General features: G+C 47.7%; 1 protein-coding gene across 1 annotated transcript; it reads right to left on the bottom strand.

Moving 5' to 3' along the window:
* Positions 1-75: 75 nt before the first annotated feature.
* LOC311003099 (rac GTPase-activating protein 1-like) lies at positions 76-14,513 on the bottom strand. The gene is given in 16 exon segments (XM_083994784.1): positions 76-128; positions 264-366; positions 804-909; positions 1,551-1,683; positions 3,186-3,291; positions 4,257-4,461; positions 4,683-4,778; positions 5,971-6,401; positions 7,135-7,240; positions 7,246-7,533; positions 7,926-7,979; positions 8,599-8,671; positions 9,540-9,596; positions 9,737-9,999; positions 11,200-11,402; positions 14,276-14,513. Coding segments are annotated over 16 exon segments (2,361 nt in total). The 5' UTR covers positions 14,367-14,513; the 3' UTR covers positions 76-82.
* Between the last annotated feature and the right edge of the window lie 775 nt (positions 14,514-15,288).

Below are 15,288 nucleotides of genomic sequence, written 5' to 3'. Positions count from 1 at the left end.
GAGTGCTGGACAGTGGGTGTGTCGGGGCGGGGTTGGGGTTAGGGTTCGGGGGGTCAGCTGGTGGGGGGGGGGGGGGTCTGCATCAGCTGGGGGAGGTGAAGAACCTCCTTCCTGGTTCCACTCGTCCTCTGCAGAGACAAAACATCAGGTCAGAGGTCACTGGTCTCAGCCTGTGGTGCGTTCACTGTCTGACCACAGAGTCAGTGAACACATCGCCAGCCTGTGGTGTGTTCACTGACTCAAGGTTCAGGTGGTAATCTTACGTGTTGCTCCCCAGGTTGCGTGTCCGTCCTCTCCCTGATCCTCTTCCAGCCGTTTGGTAAAAACTGTTGAGCTCCGGAGACGTCAGCGGCTGGAACAACCGACCTGCTATGAAGACAAGACAGTTTTACATTAGTATAGCCTGTTTGTCTCAAAGGGCTTTACATCCCATCATACTAAGGTCATGATGGGGACAACGGATGGAAATTAGCCTTTGGTTACACTCCGGCCTGCTTACATCTTATTCCTAGTGAAGAAATGTTCATTATCATGCATTGTCCCTCCCAAATAAACTAATAATAACAACAACATCCTCTGTCCTTAGACCCTCACATCCACTGAGGAGAAACTCCATGGAAACCCTTTTAACAGGGAAAACCAGGAGAAAGCTCAGGGTGAGCAACAGAGGAGGGATCATCACCCAGGACGGACAGACGTCACCATGGTGACCAGGTGACCAGGTGACCATGGTGACCAGGTGACCAGGTAACCATGGTGACCAGGGGACCAGGTAACCAGGTGACCAGGTGAACCAGACTCACCGTGTCCTGCCTCCTGGCTGCAGGTCTTAGAGGACAGCTGCTCCGTGTGGACGGCCAGGACTCGTCTCCAGAAGTCTTCAGGGAGCGACAGCAGCCGACACACCACCTGAGAGACAAGAACAGGTCACCGTGACAACCGCCGCGGTCACCGTGACGACCGGGCCTGACTAGAGCGCTGTAAAAGAGAGTAAGGACACCACCATTGACTCCCGTGGTAAGGGTTTAAGGGTTTAAGGGTTTAATGGTTTAAGGGTTTAAGGGTTTAAGGGTTTAAGGGTTTTGCGCCCCTAGTGGCAGGATATGGGTGTTGCAAAAGCGCCCAGAAAACCCATTCACTCCAATGTATGTGTGTTGCCCACTTGCTGGTAAATTGATGAAAACGGCCGTGTTTTTGTTTTTAGGTGTCTTGGTCATATTAAATTATACTTATAATTTGTTTATTATAAAATATAGATTGAAACATTCATGTAGACAACTGTTTTTTTACTCTCCTATGTGTTAATGTTTATCTGTAAAGGATCCTCAATTATGCTATTAACGTGGCTGATCTATAAATGTCCTTAAATTATTGAAAACACCACACTGCTCATTCACCAACAATGCAGAGATGTCAGTTCTTTTGCAATACCCATGTTCCTCCACCAGGAGGCGCTGCCATTGGACCAACGCTGTCCTTACTCTCTTTTACAGAGCTCTAGTCGTGACGACCGGCCGTGGTCACGTGATTGCCATAGAAACAGCTCTGACCTTGGGCTGCGTGTTGGTGTCTCTCATGATCGTCGTTGGTGACGGCTCAGACATCCCGTGACCCACCAGCGTCGGCCCGAACACACGGGAAAGGTTGTTATGATCCATCTGACACTGGGGGCTCCTCGCCACTCTGGAAGACACAGTAGAATAGACTGAACCACCGGGGAGGGGTGGGGGTGGGGGGGGTCAACACAGTAGAATAGTCACTGAACCACCGGGGAGGGGTGGGGGTGGGGGTGGGGGGGGTCAACACAGTAGAATAGACTGAACCACCGGGGAGGGGTGGGGGTGGGGGGGTCAACACAGTGTAATAGTCACCTTGTGGAGTTGTAGTAAAAGGCAACTGGACTTCTTTTCTTGCTTGAAGACGTTTCACTTTCATCTAAGAGGCTTCTTCAGTTCTGAGACTAATGCCAGAAACCCAGAGTGGGTGGTCCTATGATTGGTTTCTAGTGAACCAAAGTCACATGACCACACCCCCGAGACTGGAGGGGGGTCATGTGACGAGGAGTGACATGTCTCCAGGTGTGTATTATGGGGTTTAAACTTCCTGGGGAGAGCTCCCAAGACAACATTGTAGGTGGCAGATAGATTGTGTCTTAGGCCCCCACCTCTGTTTAGAGAAGGTTTCTCTAAGTGGACATAGATGGCTTCCTTCACCCCTCTCTCAAACCATCTGTCTTCCCTGTCCAAAACAAGGACATTGGAGTCCTCAATAGAGTGACCTTTCTCCTTCAGATGCAGATGTACAGTGACAGCTGAGTCCTGTCTCCATGAGATGGCTCTTCTGTGTTGTGCCATGCGTCGGTGGAGGGGCTGTTTGGTTTCCCCTATGTAGAGGTCTGACACTCCTCGCTGCATTGGACTGCTGTTTGGTTTCCCCTATGTAGAGGTCTGACACTCCTCGCTGCATTGGACTGCCGTTTGGTTTCCCCTCTGTAGAGGTCTGAGCACTCCTCGCTGCATTGGACTGCTGTTTGGTCTCCCCTATGTAGAGGTCTGAGCACTCCTCGCTGCATTGGACTGCTGTTTGGTTTCCCCTATGTAGAGGTCTGAGCACTCCTCGCTGCATTGGACTGCTGTTTGGTTTCCCCTATGTAGAGGTCTGAGCACTCCTCGCTGCATTGGACTGCATACACAACTCAGAAGTGAAGAAGCCTCTTGGATGAAGGTGAAACGTCTGAAGTCCAGTTGCTTTTTACTACAACTCCACAAGAATAAGACGACCTGGATGACTGAGAACCTTCACGGACATGTAATGGTCATCGAACCACCGGGGGGGGGGGGGGGGGGGGGGGCAGCAGCCGTTACCTGTGCAGATGCAGTATTAAAACAGCCAGTGTGTCTCTGTAGTAGTAGTAGTAGTAGTAGTAGTAGTAGTAGCAGTAGTAGTAGTACCTGTGCAGGTGCAGTATTAAAACAGCCAGTGTGTCTCTGTAGTAGTAGTAGTAGTAGTAGCAGCAGTAGTACCTGTGCAGGTGCAGTATTAAAACAGCCAGTGTGTCTCTGTAGTAGTAGTAGTAGTAGTAGTAGTAGCAGTAGTACCTGTGCAGGTGCAGTATTAAAACAGCCAGTGTGTCTCTGTAGTAGTAGTAGTAGTAGTAGTAGTAGCAGTAGCAGTAGTAGTAGTACCTGTGCAGGTGCAGTATTAAAACAGCCAGTGTGTCTCTATTGGGCTTCGGCAGCTCAGCGACCGTCTGGATCATGATGGCTGAGCTGTTGTCTTCATCCGCCAGCTCTGAAACACACAGACGTCGTCATGGGGACGGTCACATGACCCTCTGTGTTAGTATGTACTGTATACTGCATACTGCGTTAGTATGTACTGTATACTGCATACTACGTTAGTATGTACTATATACTGCATACTGAATGTAGTATCAGTCTGCTACTTCAGCAGACCGACACCGTTCACACCACAGTAACAGTATACGAGTTTCCCAGAATGCATTTCACAGCAACCGGTAGCGGTAGCTGTAAAACAGGCTAACAGCTGTTTTATTTCCCGCTCTAGTGCTGTTATTATGTAACTTTATTAAGTTTTAATATGTTTTCATGTGAGAAAGTAACTGGATAAATTGGCCGTATGTTTGGGATCTTAACAAACGACGGCTGTCTAGAAGTTTGCTCCGATGTTTTTCAGAGAAGTGAAGCTCTGCAGCGACCGGGACATCACAGAGGCAGCAGCCGGTCTGCAGAGCTGCTCGGCCGGCCAACCTCCGTCCTCATCCCGGGGGAGAAAACCATCGCTAATTAACTTACCCGCAGGTTTTTAGAGGTTTACCACCGGCTGGTTAAATTATTTCTAGGAGATAAATGTTGGTCTCAGTGATGAAATCTAACAGCTGTATCAGTAGCATTAGTTAGTGTGAATGTAAAGTGAAGCTTCCTGTGTGTATTGGACAGAAGAGCAGCGCTGCCTCGGGGCTCTGGAGCCTACGGACACAAACCACCACATTTACATCAAGAAATACATGTTTTACTATCAACACATCAGTCTGCAGTAAGTTTTATTTTATTAAACTATATAACATAGTTACGTACACGGCAAAAAAACTTCACTACTCTAAACCGTCTTTGGTTACGGTTAGACGTCAGGGGAGCATTGCATTGTGGGATACAGGACACGATGTAGACTGGTCAGATACTGGAGAGATTTGGAGATATGTCCGGTCCGGTCTAGTCTAGTCCGGTCTTTCCTACCTGCTGCCTCCATGAAGCTGCAGTGCAGCCGGAACGTGAGCAGCGGCTCCTTCAGCCTCCTCAGGAAGTCTTTGAGGAAGCCACAGAGCACGTGGACGTCGTGCACGCGGCCGAGCAGCAGCTGCAGCGGCAGCTTCTTCTGGAGGAACCGGTCTCTGAGCTCCTTCACCACACGCTCTCCTCCGGGGACTCGGTACAGACCTCTCTGCACACACATAGAGCATACAACTTAAAACATTACACACATCTTAGTGTAAAAATGTGTAATGTAATTATATTTTGACTGTATTTGATTTTACACATTCATATGTTTTGGAATTAATTAATAATCGTGATGATTGTAACACCGTGATTATTTCTCTGACAATAATCGTACAAACAGACTCTATAACGGTGACGTCACTAGACCCTGAAGGACCGGCTCACCTCCTCCAGGCCGCGGCGCTCGATCTCGGCTACACACTGCAGCACCAGCGGAGGAACTCTGGGATGAGTGGACGGAGCGAAGGCCTCCAGAGAGTCCTGAGGGACGACACACACACACACACAGAGTCCTGAGGGACGACACACACAGACACACACAGAGTCCTGAGGGACGACACACACAGACACACACACAGATGTGTCCGGGCGGCGACTGGTGATGACGTGGCGCATGGTGATTGGTCGTGGTGGCGTAATGCGTTAGCTGCGTTAGCTACTTGGATGCTACCGCGGATGTTAGTGAAGTTAGTATCTTGGCTCCGTAGTAAATACTGGACTCATCTGTCACAGACACATCTCTTCTCTACAGTTTGACACCAAAATGGAAACTTTCAGACGGACAATTGACCCTTCTCCAACCCCTCTCCAACGGCTATTGTCCAATCCTACGTTAGCAACCGTAACTATAGGCCTGGCAAGCTTTCTGCAGTGAGTCATTACGTTTGCTTTTGTGGACACATTTTGAGACTAGGACTAAAAACATTTGTTTGTAGAGAAGGATGTTGTTGTTGTTGCTGTTGCTGCTGTTGCTGCTGCTACTACGGCGGCGGCGGCTTGGGCTTTTAGGGCTTTTAGGGCTTTTAGGGCTTTTAGGGCTTTTACCTGGGCTTTTAGGGCTTTTACCTGGGCTTGTAGGCGAGGGATCCTCCAGGCAGGGACTGCTTTCACTGACTGATACAGCGGTGGGAGAAAACAAAACAGCAGCCAAAGCTGTATGTGGTTCACAATCGCCCAAAAACTTTTAGTTTGACAACGTTTCATGACCAGTGAGATGACGTAAGTCTTGGTGGGTTGATAGACGGTAAAATGACCAGCCCTTACTGCTGCTCTGTACATTGTCCAGTCGTGTCGTTGAACAGATGTTTTATCCTCCTGCGCGAGTCACGTCACTGAAAACTATGAATGATCTTTGTGACTTCTTCTCTCTATTATCTCACAACAGTTTATCCAGAAATTTTCTGATATTTCCTTTGAAATCGATACCAAATACTGCCAGGAGCCTGGCTGGGAGTGAAAGCTTGCCCGGCGTAGCAACAGCAACAGTAACCAACTCAACAACACACTCTCACCAGATTTGGCTCAGATCTCCATGGCAACGCTAAACAAACGTTCCCCACTAATTACAGTATTTTAATCATTTTCGTCACTGTTAGTTCAGTAATCACGATGCGCCACGTCATCGCCAGTCGCGGCGCCGGTCCAGACCCGACCCCCCCTCAGCCTGACGCACCGCGGCAGCTGCACTTCCCGTCGTGGAGGCGGAGCAGCAGTCGGGAGTGAAGTTGTGTTTACATTCTGGATGAGCGACCACGCGACAGTTCCGGCACTTCACCGCCATCTTCCCGAAGCGAATCCTCTTCCCGCACGGCAGACAGGTCTCGGGCCGGATCACCTGCAGCCGGTCGGACAGAGAGACGCTGACAAACTGGACCGGACGGTTCTGTGTGGCGTTCAGGTCCGTGGGGAATCGTACCGTCTTGGACAGAAACACGTGCTTCTGGGTTCTGTCGGGTCTGCAGGGAGGAGGAGGAGGAGGAGGAGGAGCCGCTGGGACGGAAGTCTGGAGCACCGGAGCTTCAGGTTCCTCACAGGGAAACCACACCGAGGTCTGGTCCGAGGTCGGGTCCGAGGTCTGGTCCGAGGTCCGGTCCGAGGTCTGGTCTGAGGGGCAGCAAACACACCACAGCATCACAGCAGCAGCTCACAGTGGACAGTGAAGGCAGCACGACGGCCGCTGCGACCGCAACCAGGGTTGTGTCCTAAATCCCTCCCTCATTCCCTCCTCCCTCATTCCCTCCTCACTATAGAGTGAATTCAATATAGTGACTCACTAGTCAAATAAAAAAACACTTTCGGACACCGGTCACTACTGCATTTATTTGGTAGCTACACCGGTCACTACTGCATTTATTTGGTAGCTACACCGGTCACTACTGCATTTATTTGGTAGCTACACCGGTCACTACTGCATTTATTTGGTAGCTACACCGGTCACTACTTGCATTTATTTGGTAGCTACACCGGTCACTACTGCATTTATTTGGTAGCTACACCGGTCACTACTGCATTTATTTGGTAGCTACACCGGTCGCTCTGGGCCGCTGTGGTAACGGCCATCCGTGACCGCAATGCATGATGGGATATCTTGCTCCGGTTAGTGACCATGGGATGTTCACTACATGTTGCGGTGAATTATGGGATAGATTCAGTCACTAGATAGTGAACATTAATAATCACTAAACATTCAGACACCACTACAACAACAGAGAGGAGGAGGTTAGGACACAACCTGGGTCCTGACAGGTGTTTTACCTTCAGAGACACCGGAGCCTCTGGCCTCGCTGTGACATCAGTAAACTGACCTGAGAGCAGTTTGACACCGACAGCGACTCACCTGTTTCCATGGAGACGCAGCGTTCCCGGGGCAGCGGCTGCGCGGGGCGTTCCGGGTCCTGACTGATTCCCAGCACCATGTGGATGTGGCCGCCGCCCTCGGGAGTCGTCACCGTTGCCTTGACGATCGTCTCCACCTCCTGAGACACAAAGCTGAGTCAGCGGATCGGCCAATCGGGAGCAGCCGCTCAGCGATCGGCCAATCGGGAGCAGCCGCTCGGCGATCGGCCAATCGGGAGCAGCCGCTCGTCGATCGGCCAATCGGGAGCAGCCGCTCGGTGACGTCTGTCTCCATGGGAACGTTCACCTTCTCCACCGTCCTCCTCTCCAGCTCCGCAGACACGTTCCGGCCTCGTCGCACAACCGGAACACCGAGCGCTGCCGGCCCCATGGAGGAACGCTGCCGAGGACACACAACATCAACACAACACAACAACACAACATCAACAACCGGAACGCCGAGCGCTGCCGGCTCCATGGAGGAACGCTGCCGAGGACACACAACATCAACACAACTCAACAACACAACAACACAAAACAACATAACACATCAACACAACAACATCAACACAACAACAACATCAACACAACAACAACATCAACACAACATCAACACAACAACAACATCAACACAACATCAACACAACAACAACATCAACACAACATCAACACAACACAACACCACAAAACAACATAACACATCAACACAACAACATCAACACAACATCAACACAACAACACAAAACAACATAACACAACAACACAACACAACAACAGCAGCTGTTGACTCACTCTCTTCTCTCTGACTCTGGATCTCAGAGGTTTAATCACCGTCGTGTCCAGATCCTGAAACATCAAACAACAACAAGCTGATCGGTTACTGGTCAATAAACTCCTCATGTGGTCTAATGGCGACGGTCACGTGACCCTCGCCGTCTCTTCCACTGAGGTTCTGGGTGGGGTTGCACCAGTTTGACGTATCTCTCTACTAAATTCAGGATTTAGTAATTACCAAACCGCTACTAATCCCTTAGTGATTACTAGCTAGTTTGCAACTAGTTGTTTACTAATTTCGGTTGCACCAGACCAGTGTATGCAATCCCGTATCTAGTAAATGCGTAAGTGGTTACTAGCAGGTTACTAGTCGCATTAAGTGACGACAACAACTCGGCTACCCAATCAGCGTGCAGAGCAGAATGTACACAGGAACAGCTGGGCGCTAGCTCTATGTGATTACTAGTAAAACTGGTGCAACCCATTTTAATTTAGTAATGACTAAATCTTGATTTAGTAAACACTTAGTGAGAGGTGGTGCAACCGGCCCCTGAACTCTACCAGAGCCACTGAGGTTCTAGGTTCTAGATGTTCTAGGTTCTAGAGGTTCTAGGTTCTAGAGGTTCTAGAGGTTCTAGAGGTTCTAGAGGTTCTAGGTTCTAGAGGTTCTAGAGGTTCTAGGTTCTGGTACCATGTCGTCGTCGGTCCGGTCGTAGCTGATGTCGGAGTGAGACAAGAACGACGACTCATCGATCACCGACAGCCTGCAGGAACAGAGGAGGAGCATCGTCACGGCAACCAATCACATCACAGAACCCTACAGCCCATAATAACCCACAGAACTCTACAGCCCATAATAACCCACAGAACTCTACAGCTCATAATAACCTACAGCCCATTATAACCCACAGAACTCTACAACCCATAATAACCCACAGAACCCTACAACCCATAATAACCCACAGAACCCCACAACCCATAATAACCCACAGAACCCTACAACCCATAATAACCCACAGAACCCTACAACCCATAATAACCCACAGGCTGTGTCCTAACCCCCCTCCTCTCTATCTAGTGACCAGTTGTTGTAGTGGTGTCTGAATGTTTACTGATTATTAATGTTCACTATATAGTGACTGAATCTATCCCACAATTCACCACCAAATGTAGTGAACATCCCATGGTCACTAACCGGAGCAAGATATCCCATCATGCATTGCGGTCACGGATGGCCGTTACCACAGCGACCCAGAGCGACCGGTGTAGCTACCAAATAAATGCAGTAGTGACCGGTGTAGCTACCAAACAAATGCAGTAGTGACCGGTGTAGCTACCAAATAAATGCAGTAGTGACCGGTGTAGCTACCAAATAAATGCAGTAGTGACCGGTGTAGCTACCAAATAAATTTCGTAACAAGCGTTATAAACTGACCACAGACTCTGGATAGCGAGGCTAATTTCTGTTAGCCCGTCTATGGTGTTTTACATTATACGTTAGCATTAAGCTAGCGGACTTTATGCTTAGTTGTGACACTGGCTGTGTGTGTTTTGAACGTTGTTTCAAACTATGTGGGTTTGATTGAACATCTTTGAAGCTTAATATATTGTTAACTCTTTTTATGTTGGTACCTATACACCCGTAGGTCTATGCTACACCGGCTGTTACCATGGTTGTATCCATGGTAACTACACCAGCCATTACGATCGCAGTCGGAACGTTTTAATTACGCAACGTAATACGTCATTAACTGTGCGGCGGAGTAGTGTCAGAAAGAGTTTTTTCATTTGACCAGTGAGTCACTATATAGTCACTATATTGAATTCACTATGTAGTGAGTAGTGAGTAGGGAGGAGGGAGGAGGGAGGGGTTTAGGACACAACCAGTGTGTGTAGAAACTGTGGGACACAGACACAACAGACACACAACAGACAGAACTTCCCTCCTCCCGCTGCGCTGCTGCTGCTGCAGCGTCACGTTTCCCGCTCGCTGCTCGAACGTGGCCAACAGAGACTTCTGCTCCTCGTTCAGAACGGCAGAGGATTTACTGTCATGGACCAGGATGTCGCACATCAGCTGCATCTGCCTCTGCTGCACACATATAGACACACACAGTAGTCCAGTCATTTTATGAGAAAAGGTTGAACAAACTGCAACAGAATCAAACTCAACTGGTTTTGTATCCTCAACATGACCTGAGTGAGGGAAAAAAGCCCAGAAGAATCCCATTAGGGGAAAGTTTAGAAAAACACCCAAATATAGCCCATAATACGTCATCAACTTACCAACTGTAGCTTTAATGAGCTAGGGCGCTTAGGCTACCATGTAAAACGAGTGCTTCCTGCAGCGACGGATTCAAATCCAGTCCACATCCTTTGCTGCAAGTCCTTTCATCTCTCCACCCCCCTTTCACTAATACCTCTATCTATCATTAAAGGAGAAAATGCAAAGTATTTTTTTTTAAATGTCTGTTCAATCAAAACAACCATCAAAAGATAAGTGTCCTTCTCCTGATAGGAGGCGGAGCATGATACCTGCTCTACTAAGGATGTGGCTGTCTTGAAAAATTGCAGTCATCTTGAATTTAAAGTGATTTCTTGTTGGTTGACCGATGGAGTCAACTCATTCCAGTTTTCATGCCGGTACCACAGCACCTTTATATATATATATACACATGTGCCATCAAAACAGTGGAATTTATGCAGATTTATGCAAATCTGCTCATGTTAACAAAGAATTAAAAAAAATCTTGTAATACATTTTTTGTTTGTCTTAATGTCAACTCAGTAATTTTCATGGAGATATCTAAAGGTTAAAAATGTTACCCTATTCACATGAGAAACATAATGAATAGGCGTATTATGGGCTATATTTGGGTCTTTTTCTAAACTTTCCCCTAATGGGATTCTTCTGGGCTTTTTCTCCCTCACTCAGGACATGTTGAGGAGACAAAACCAGTTGAGTTTGATTCTGTTGCAGTTTGTTCAACGTTGACCCCTTTTTAGGCTTAAAATGACTGGACTACAGAGAGAGACACACACAACACAACACACACAGTGTCATCATGACATCACACAGCAGCTGGAGGTTGTGAGGTTGTTGTGAGGTTGTGTTGTTGTGTGGTTGGTTGTGTTACCAGGTACTGGTAGTCGGCCTCCATCTTGTAGCGTTTCTTCATCTCCACGTCCAGCTGGTTGTTGAGGTTGTAGTGTTGTTGTGTGGTTGTGGTGGTGTTGTGTTGTGGTGTTGTGGTGTTGTGTTGTTGTGTTGTTGTGTGGTTGGTTGTGTTACCAGGTACTGGTAGTCGGCCTCCATCTTGTAGCGTTTCTTCATCTCCACGTCCAGCTGGTTGCGCGCGTGCTTCAGTTTGACCTCCAGCGCCGCCTTGGCCACGTCCGACTTCACCAGCAGCTCCTTGAACTTCTTCAGCTCCAACTCGGCCGTCAGCCAGCGCCGCCGCACCGCCTCGAAGTTCCTCACCACGGCAACCAGCTCTACAACCAGACCACAACCACATCAGAACCGCCTCGAAGTTCCTCACCACGGCAACCAGCTCTGGAGACCACCACAACCAGACCAGAACTGCATCAATACAACATCCTGAGTCCACCGGTAGCTGCTACATCCTGAAGGCCGATGCTGCTCAGCCTCCTCATCTAGTCTCTAACTTCACTGTCTAATTACCTCCTTCCACCAAAACCTTTATGTATTTATGTATTAGGGCCACGGGCCATCGCACCAGGCACTGGTCCCAACAGCTATGAAATAACAGTAGTGCCCGGGCGAAGCCCCGAAAAACTGCGCAAAATTTTGCATGTAAGTCAATGGGACGGGCGAAAAAGACCAATCATTGGAGTTTAACAAACGTCTACTGCTCAGGCATACTTTCACCTAGAGACTTCATTTAAACTTTAAACAGTAGACACAAGTCTTATGTATTGTCGTATTACTCCACGTTTTGATAGGTCATATAGTTTTTGATCAATCCCTGTTCAATGACCATGATCACTTTTGGAGAAATTATGAGATTATAATGGGTGTGTATTGCACGGAATGTTCGTGTCAGAGTGGGTGACATCATTGGTTAGAGTGGGAGAGATGCCAGAAAAACTCCAGATTTTTTCTCTTTCCAAACTCGGCCCGGCCACAATTTACACTCTACACACATCATTTTTTCAGAATTTGTAAGACAAACTTGTCCTGTCACTCATCATCTGCTCAAAATATCAGAGAGACTTACAGAATTTAAACTCTGAGCCTCTGAGTGCGGCCACGTCTGTCTCTGCTCCTCATTGACTCCAATTCATTAGATTCACATGACGTCACTGTGTTTCTGCGCCGCCATATTTGTGTCTGAATCAGGGCGATCTGGGCACAGATCACAGCGTCACGTTACCAGAACAAGTGGAGTAGGAGGAGGAAATCAGCAAGAGACCGAAAATTTACGTTATTTGAAAGATGCCAGGATTATATTGTGCTGTTGATTGTGATAGCAGTCGCCAAAAAAAAACCCGGACTGCAGTTTTATTCCATCCCAAAAGACGTAAAGTTATAGGCGGAATAAATAGTTGACTGCAGGCATCTATCAGCAGCGTGGGCTGTGACAAGTCTCACAAAAAGAGGGGATTCACTTTTTTTTAATAACATGGATATATTGAATTCTGCATTTTGATTACTTTCTTATTAATTACTCACTGATTCTGCATTTAGGGTCTTTTATTTCTGTATAACAGACCGTTGCTAAGTAAAACGGGCCGTTGCTAGGGACGCCGCTCTGATCAGCGGAGCAGGGCAGAAGAACTATCAAGGACTTTTACCTTGTGTTTCATTTTTACCAGCTACAGACTAATTGTGATGTTAGAGAAATGACTTGTAGCTTGTTAGAGGGAGAGTGGAGGCTCTCTGCCTCCCTCACCGCTGCTGGAATCAAACCTGCGATCAGAGCGGACAGAGCGGACGGGCCAGCGCAGTGTCACAGCTGTGACCAGCTGTGTCTGTGCCACCGCGAGTCCGTGACACAAACGTGTCCCGTAACCGTAATCTCTTATGACAGACAGGACGACATAAATGCCACAACGTAACATTCACATGATAATTCATCAGTCTACTGATTGATTATCAAAAGCTTGTTGAAAACAACTACACACGAGTCGACCGAGAGGAGGGTGAGGAGCAAACAGCGGAGAAGTGACCGGACTAAGGACTTTGATCAACATTACGTCTCAAATTAATTAATTAATTCATAAACTGTGTAATAAGTGTGATAATATAGAGTTAGTCTGTTGTTATAGAGATATAAACCCAGACAGGATGTATGAAACCCTGTCATTTTGTCAAGAAACTGTCATTTCCATCCTGCGGTTTCATGCTGTCATATGAGGAGACCTGTCAAATCGGACACAAATATGGCGGCGGTCCCTTCGACGTGACGTCACTGCAACCCATGAATACAAATATTTTCTGAGAGAAGCAGAACGGCCTGATGTTTTAAAACTGCCAGCGTCGCCAAAATATTTACTGTAGAAACACCAAATCGTACCAACATTTAACCTCTTTGATCCTCAGGCCAGAGCTCGTTAACTTCATAAACAATCCACCTGGCGCTCGATTAAATGCTTATAAACACAGACACAGCTAAATCACACACACACACACACACACACACACACACACACACACACACACACACACACACACACACACAGGTAACCTAATGTGGTTACAGCTCCTCCATATCAGTGCTTATAGAAAGATGATCATGTGTCTGTCTGATCAGCTCTGTCTTGACCTTAAGATCGTGGGTTTGATTCCCATGTTGACAGAGATGGCAAAACCGGCAGTAGCCCCGTGGCCCTTTCAAAATGTCCCCAGAGGAAATGTTCTAGTTTGTTTACTTATTTATACTGTACGTGTTCTGAGAAAAATCTAAAATATTGTCTGTTTATATAACTGTCTCTTTGTACCTTGTTCTCAATAAAAAGACTTGAAGTTGAAGAAGAGCCACCGTCTGCAGACTGGACCTGGTCCAGAACATTCTGGTCTAAAAACACTAGTTTGATGATCTGAGGTCAAACTGGTTTAAACCAGGTTTACTTCTGACCCGAACCTGACCTCGCAGAGTGGACCTGGTCCTGGTCCTGGTCCTGGTCCTGGTCTACAGGTCTTATCTCCGATTTTTCCCTGTTAAAAGGGTTTTCTATGGAGTTTTTCCTCAGTGGATGTGAGGGTCTAAGGACAGAGGATGTTGTTATTATGGGATGTAAAGCCCTTTGAGACAAACTGGTGGTAAAAACGGGCTATACAGATAAAACTGCCTTGTCTTAGTACTGGTCTACAGGTCTACAGGTCTACTGGTCTTGGTACTGACCCAGTTCAGCGCTGACCGCTCCCTCCTCCATGTGGATCCTCTGGAGACAAAGAGCGAGCAGCTGCTCCACGACCACCCGCGACTCTCCCATGATGCACCTGGTCCTCACAGCTCCACGCGCTCCCACACCGGAGCGCGCGCTCCTCTGGCGTCCGGACCGTGACGTAGTCCACAGAACACAGAGCTCACGCGGAGCGACGCCACGCGGGTGAAGCCGCCAGGTGAAGACAGGTGAAGACGCTGCGCAGCTCTTCTGCTGCTGCTGCTGCTGCTGCTGCTCCTCCTCCTCCTCCTCCTCCTCCTCTTCCTCCTCCTCCTCCTCCTCCTCCTCCTCTTCCTCCTCCTCTTCCTCCTCCTCCTCCGGGCGGTGACTTCATCCTACAGGTGATGATGATGATGATGATGATGATGAGACGCAGCTGCTGCAGGTGGATCCACGTGGACCAGGCGGAGGTTGGTTTCTGTTTATATTCTTTTCTTTCTACTGTAACTGTAACTATAAGTGTAACTGTAACTATAAGTGTAACTGTAACTGCGTCGGCACTGCCCCCCCCCCCCCTACAGAAGACACACAGTGGTTCAGTCCACCTGCACGAGGATCAGCGCTGATCACGCTGATCAATATCACTGATTAAAGGAGCATTGTCGCAAAAACAGCAGTAACAGCATAAAATGAGCTGAAATATGCAAAAGATGGCCGCCGTCTTTTTTGTTTTTGTTTTAGTATGTTTTTATTTGAACTTGTATTATAAGTATTTTAAACTATTTATTGCACTCTCCGCACTTTCTCTTTTTCTCTTTCCTTTCTTGAATGTGTGTGCCATTGTTACTACTGTAGTGTGTGTATTGTGTATCTATGTATTGCAAGTGCAAAGCAGCTGATACGACGCCACTTGCCCAAGACAAATTTCCCTTCCGGGACAAATAAAGTTTATTTGATTTTGATTTGATTATAATGTGACAGAAAAGCTGCATGTTTTTTCTCCTCATGTTCCTACACTAGAGAACTTGTT

This window comes from Trachurus trachurus, assembly GCF_905171665.1.
Source record: "Trachurus trachurus genome assembly, chromosome: 19".
NCBI lineage: Eukaryota > Metazoa > Chordata > Actinopteri > Carangiformes > Carangidae > Trachurus > Trachurus trachurus.
Note: the sequence above shows the minus strand (reverse complement) of the source record. Positions and strands in the feature narration are given on the sequence as shown.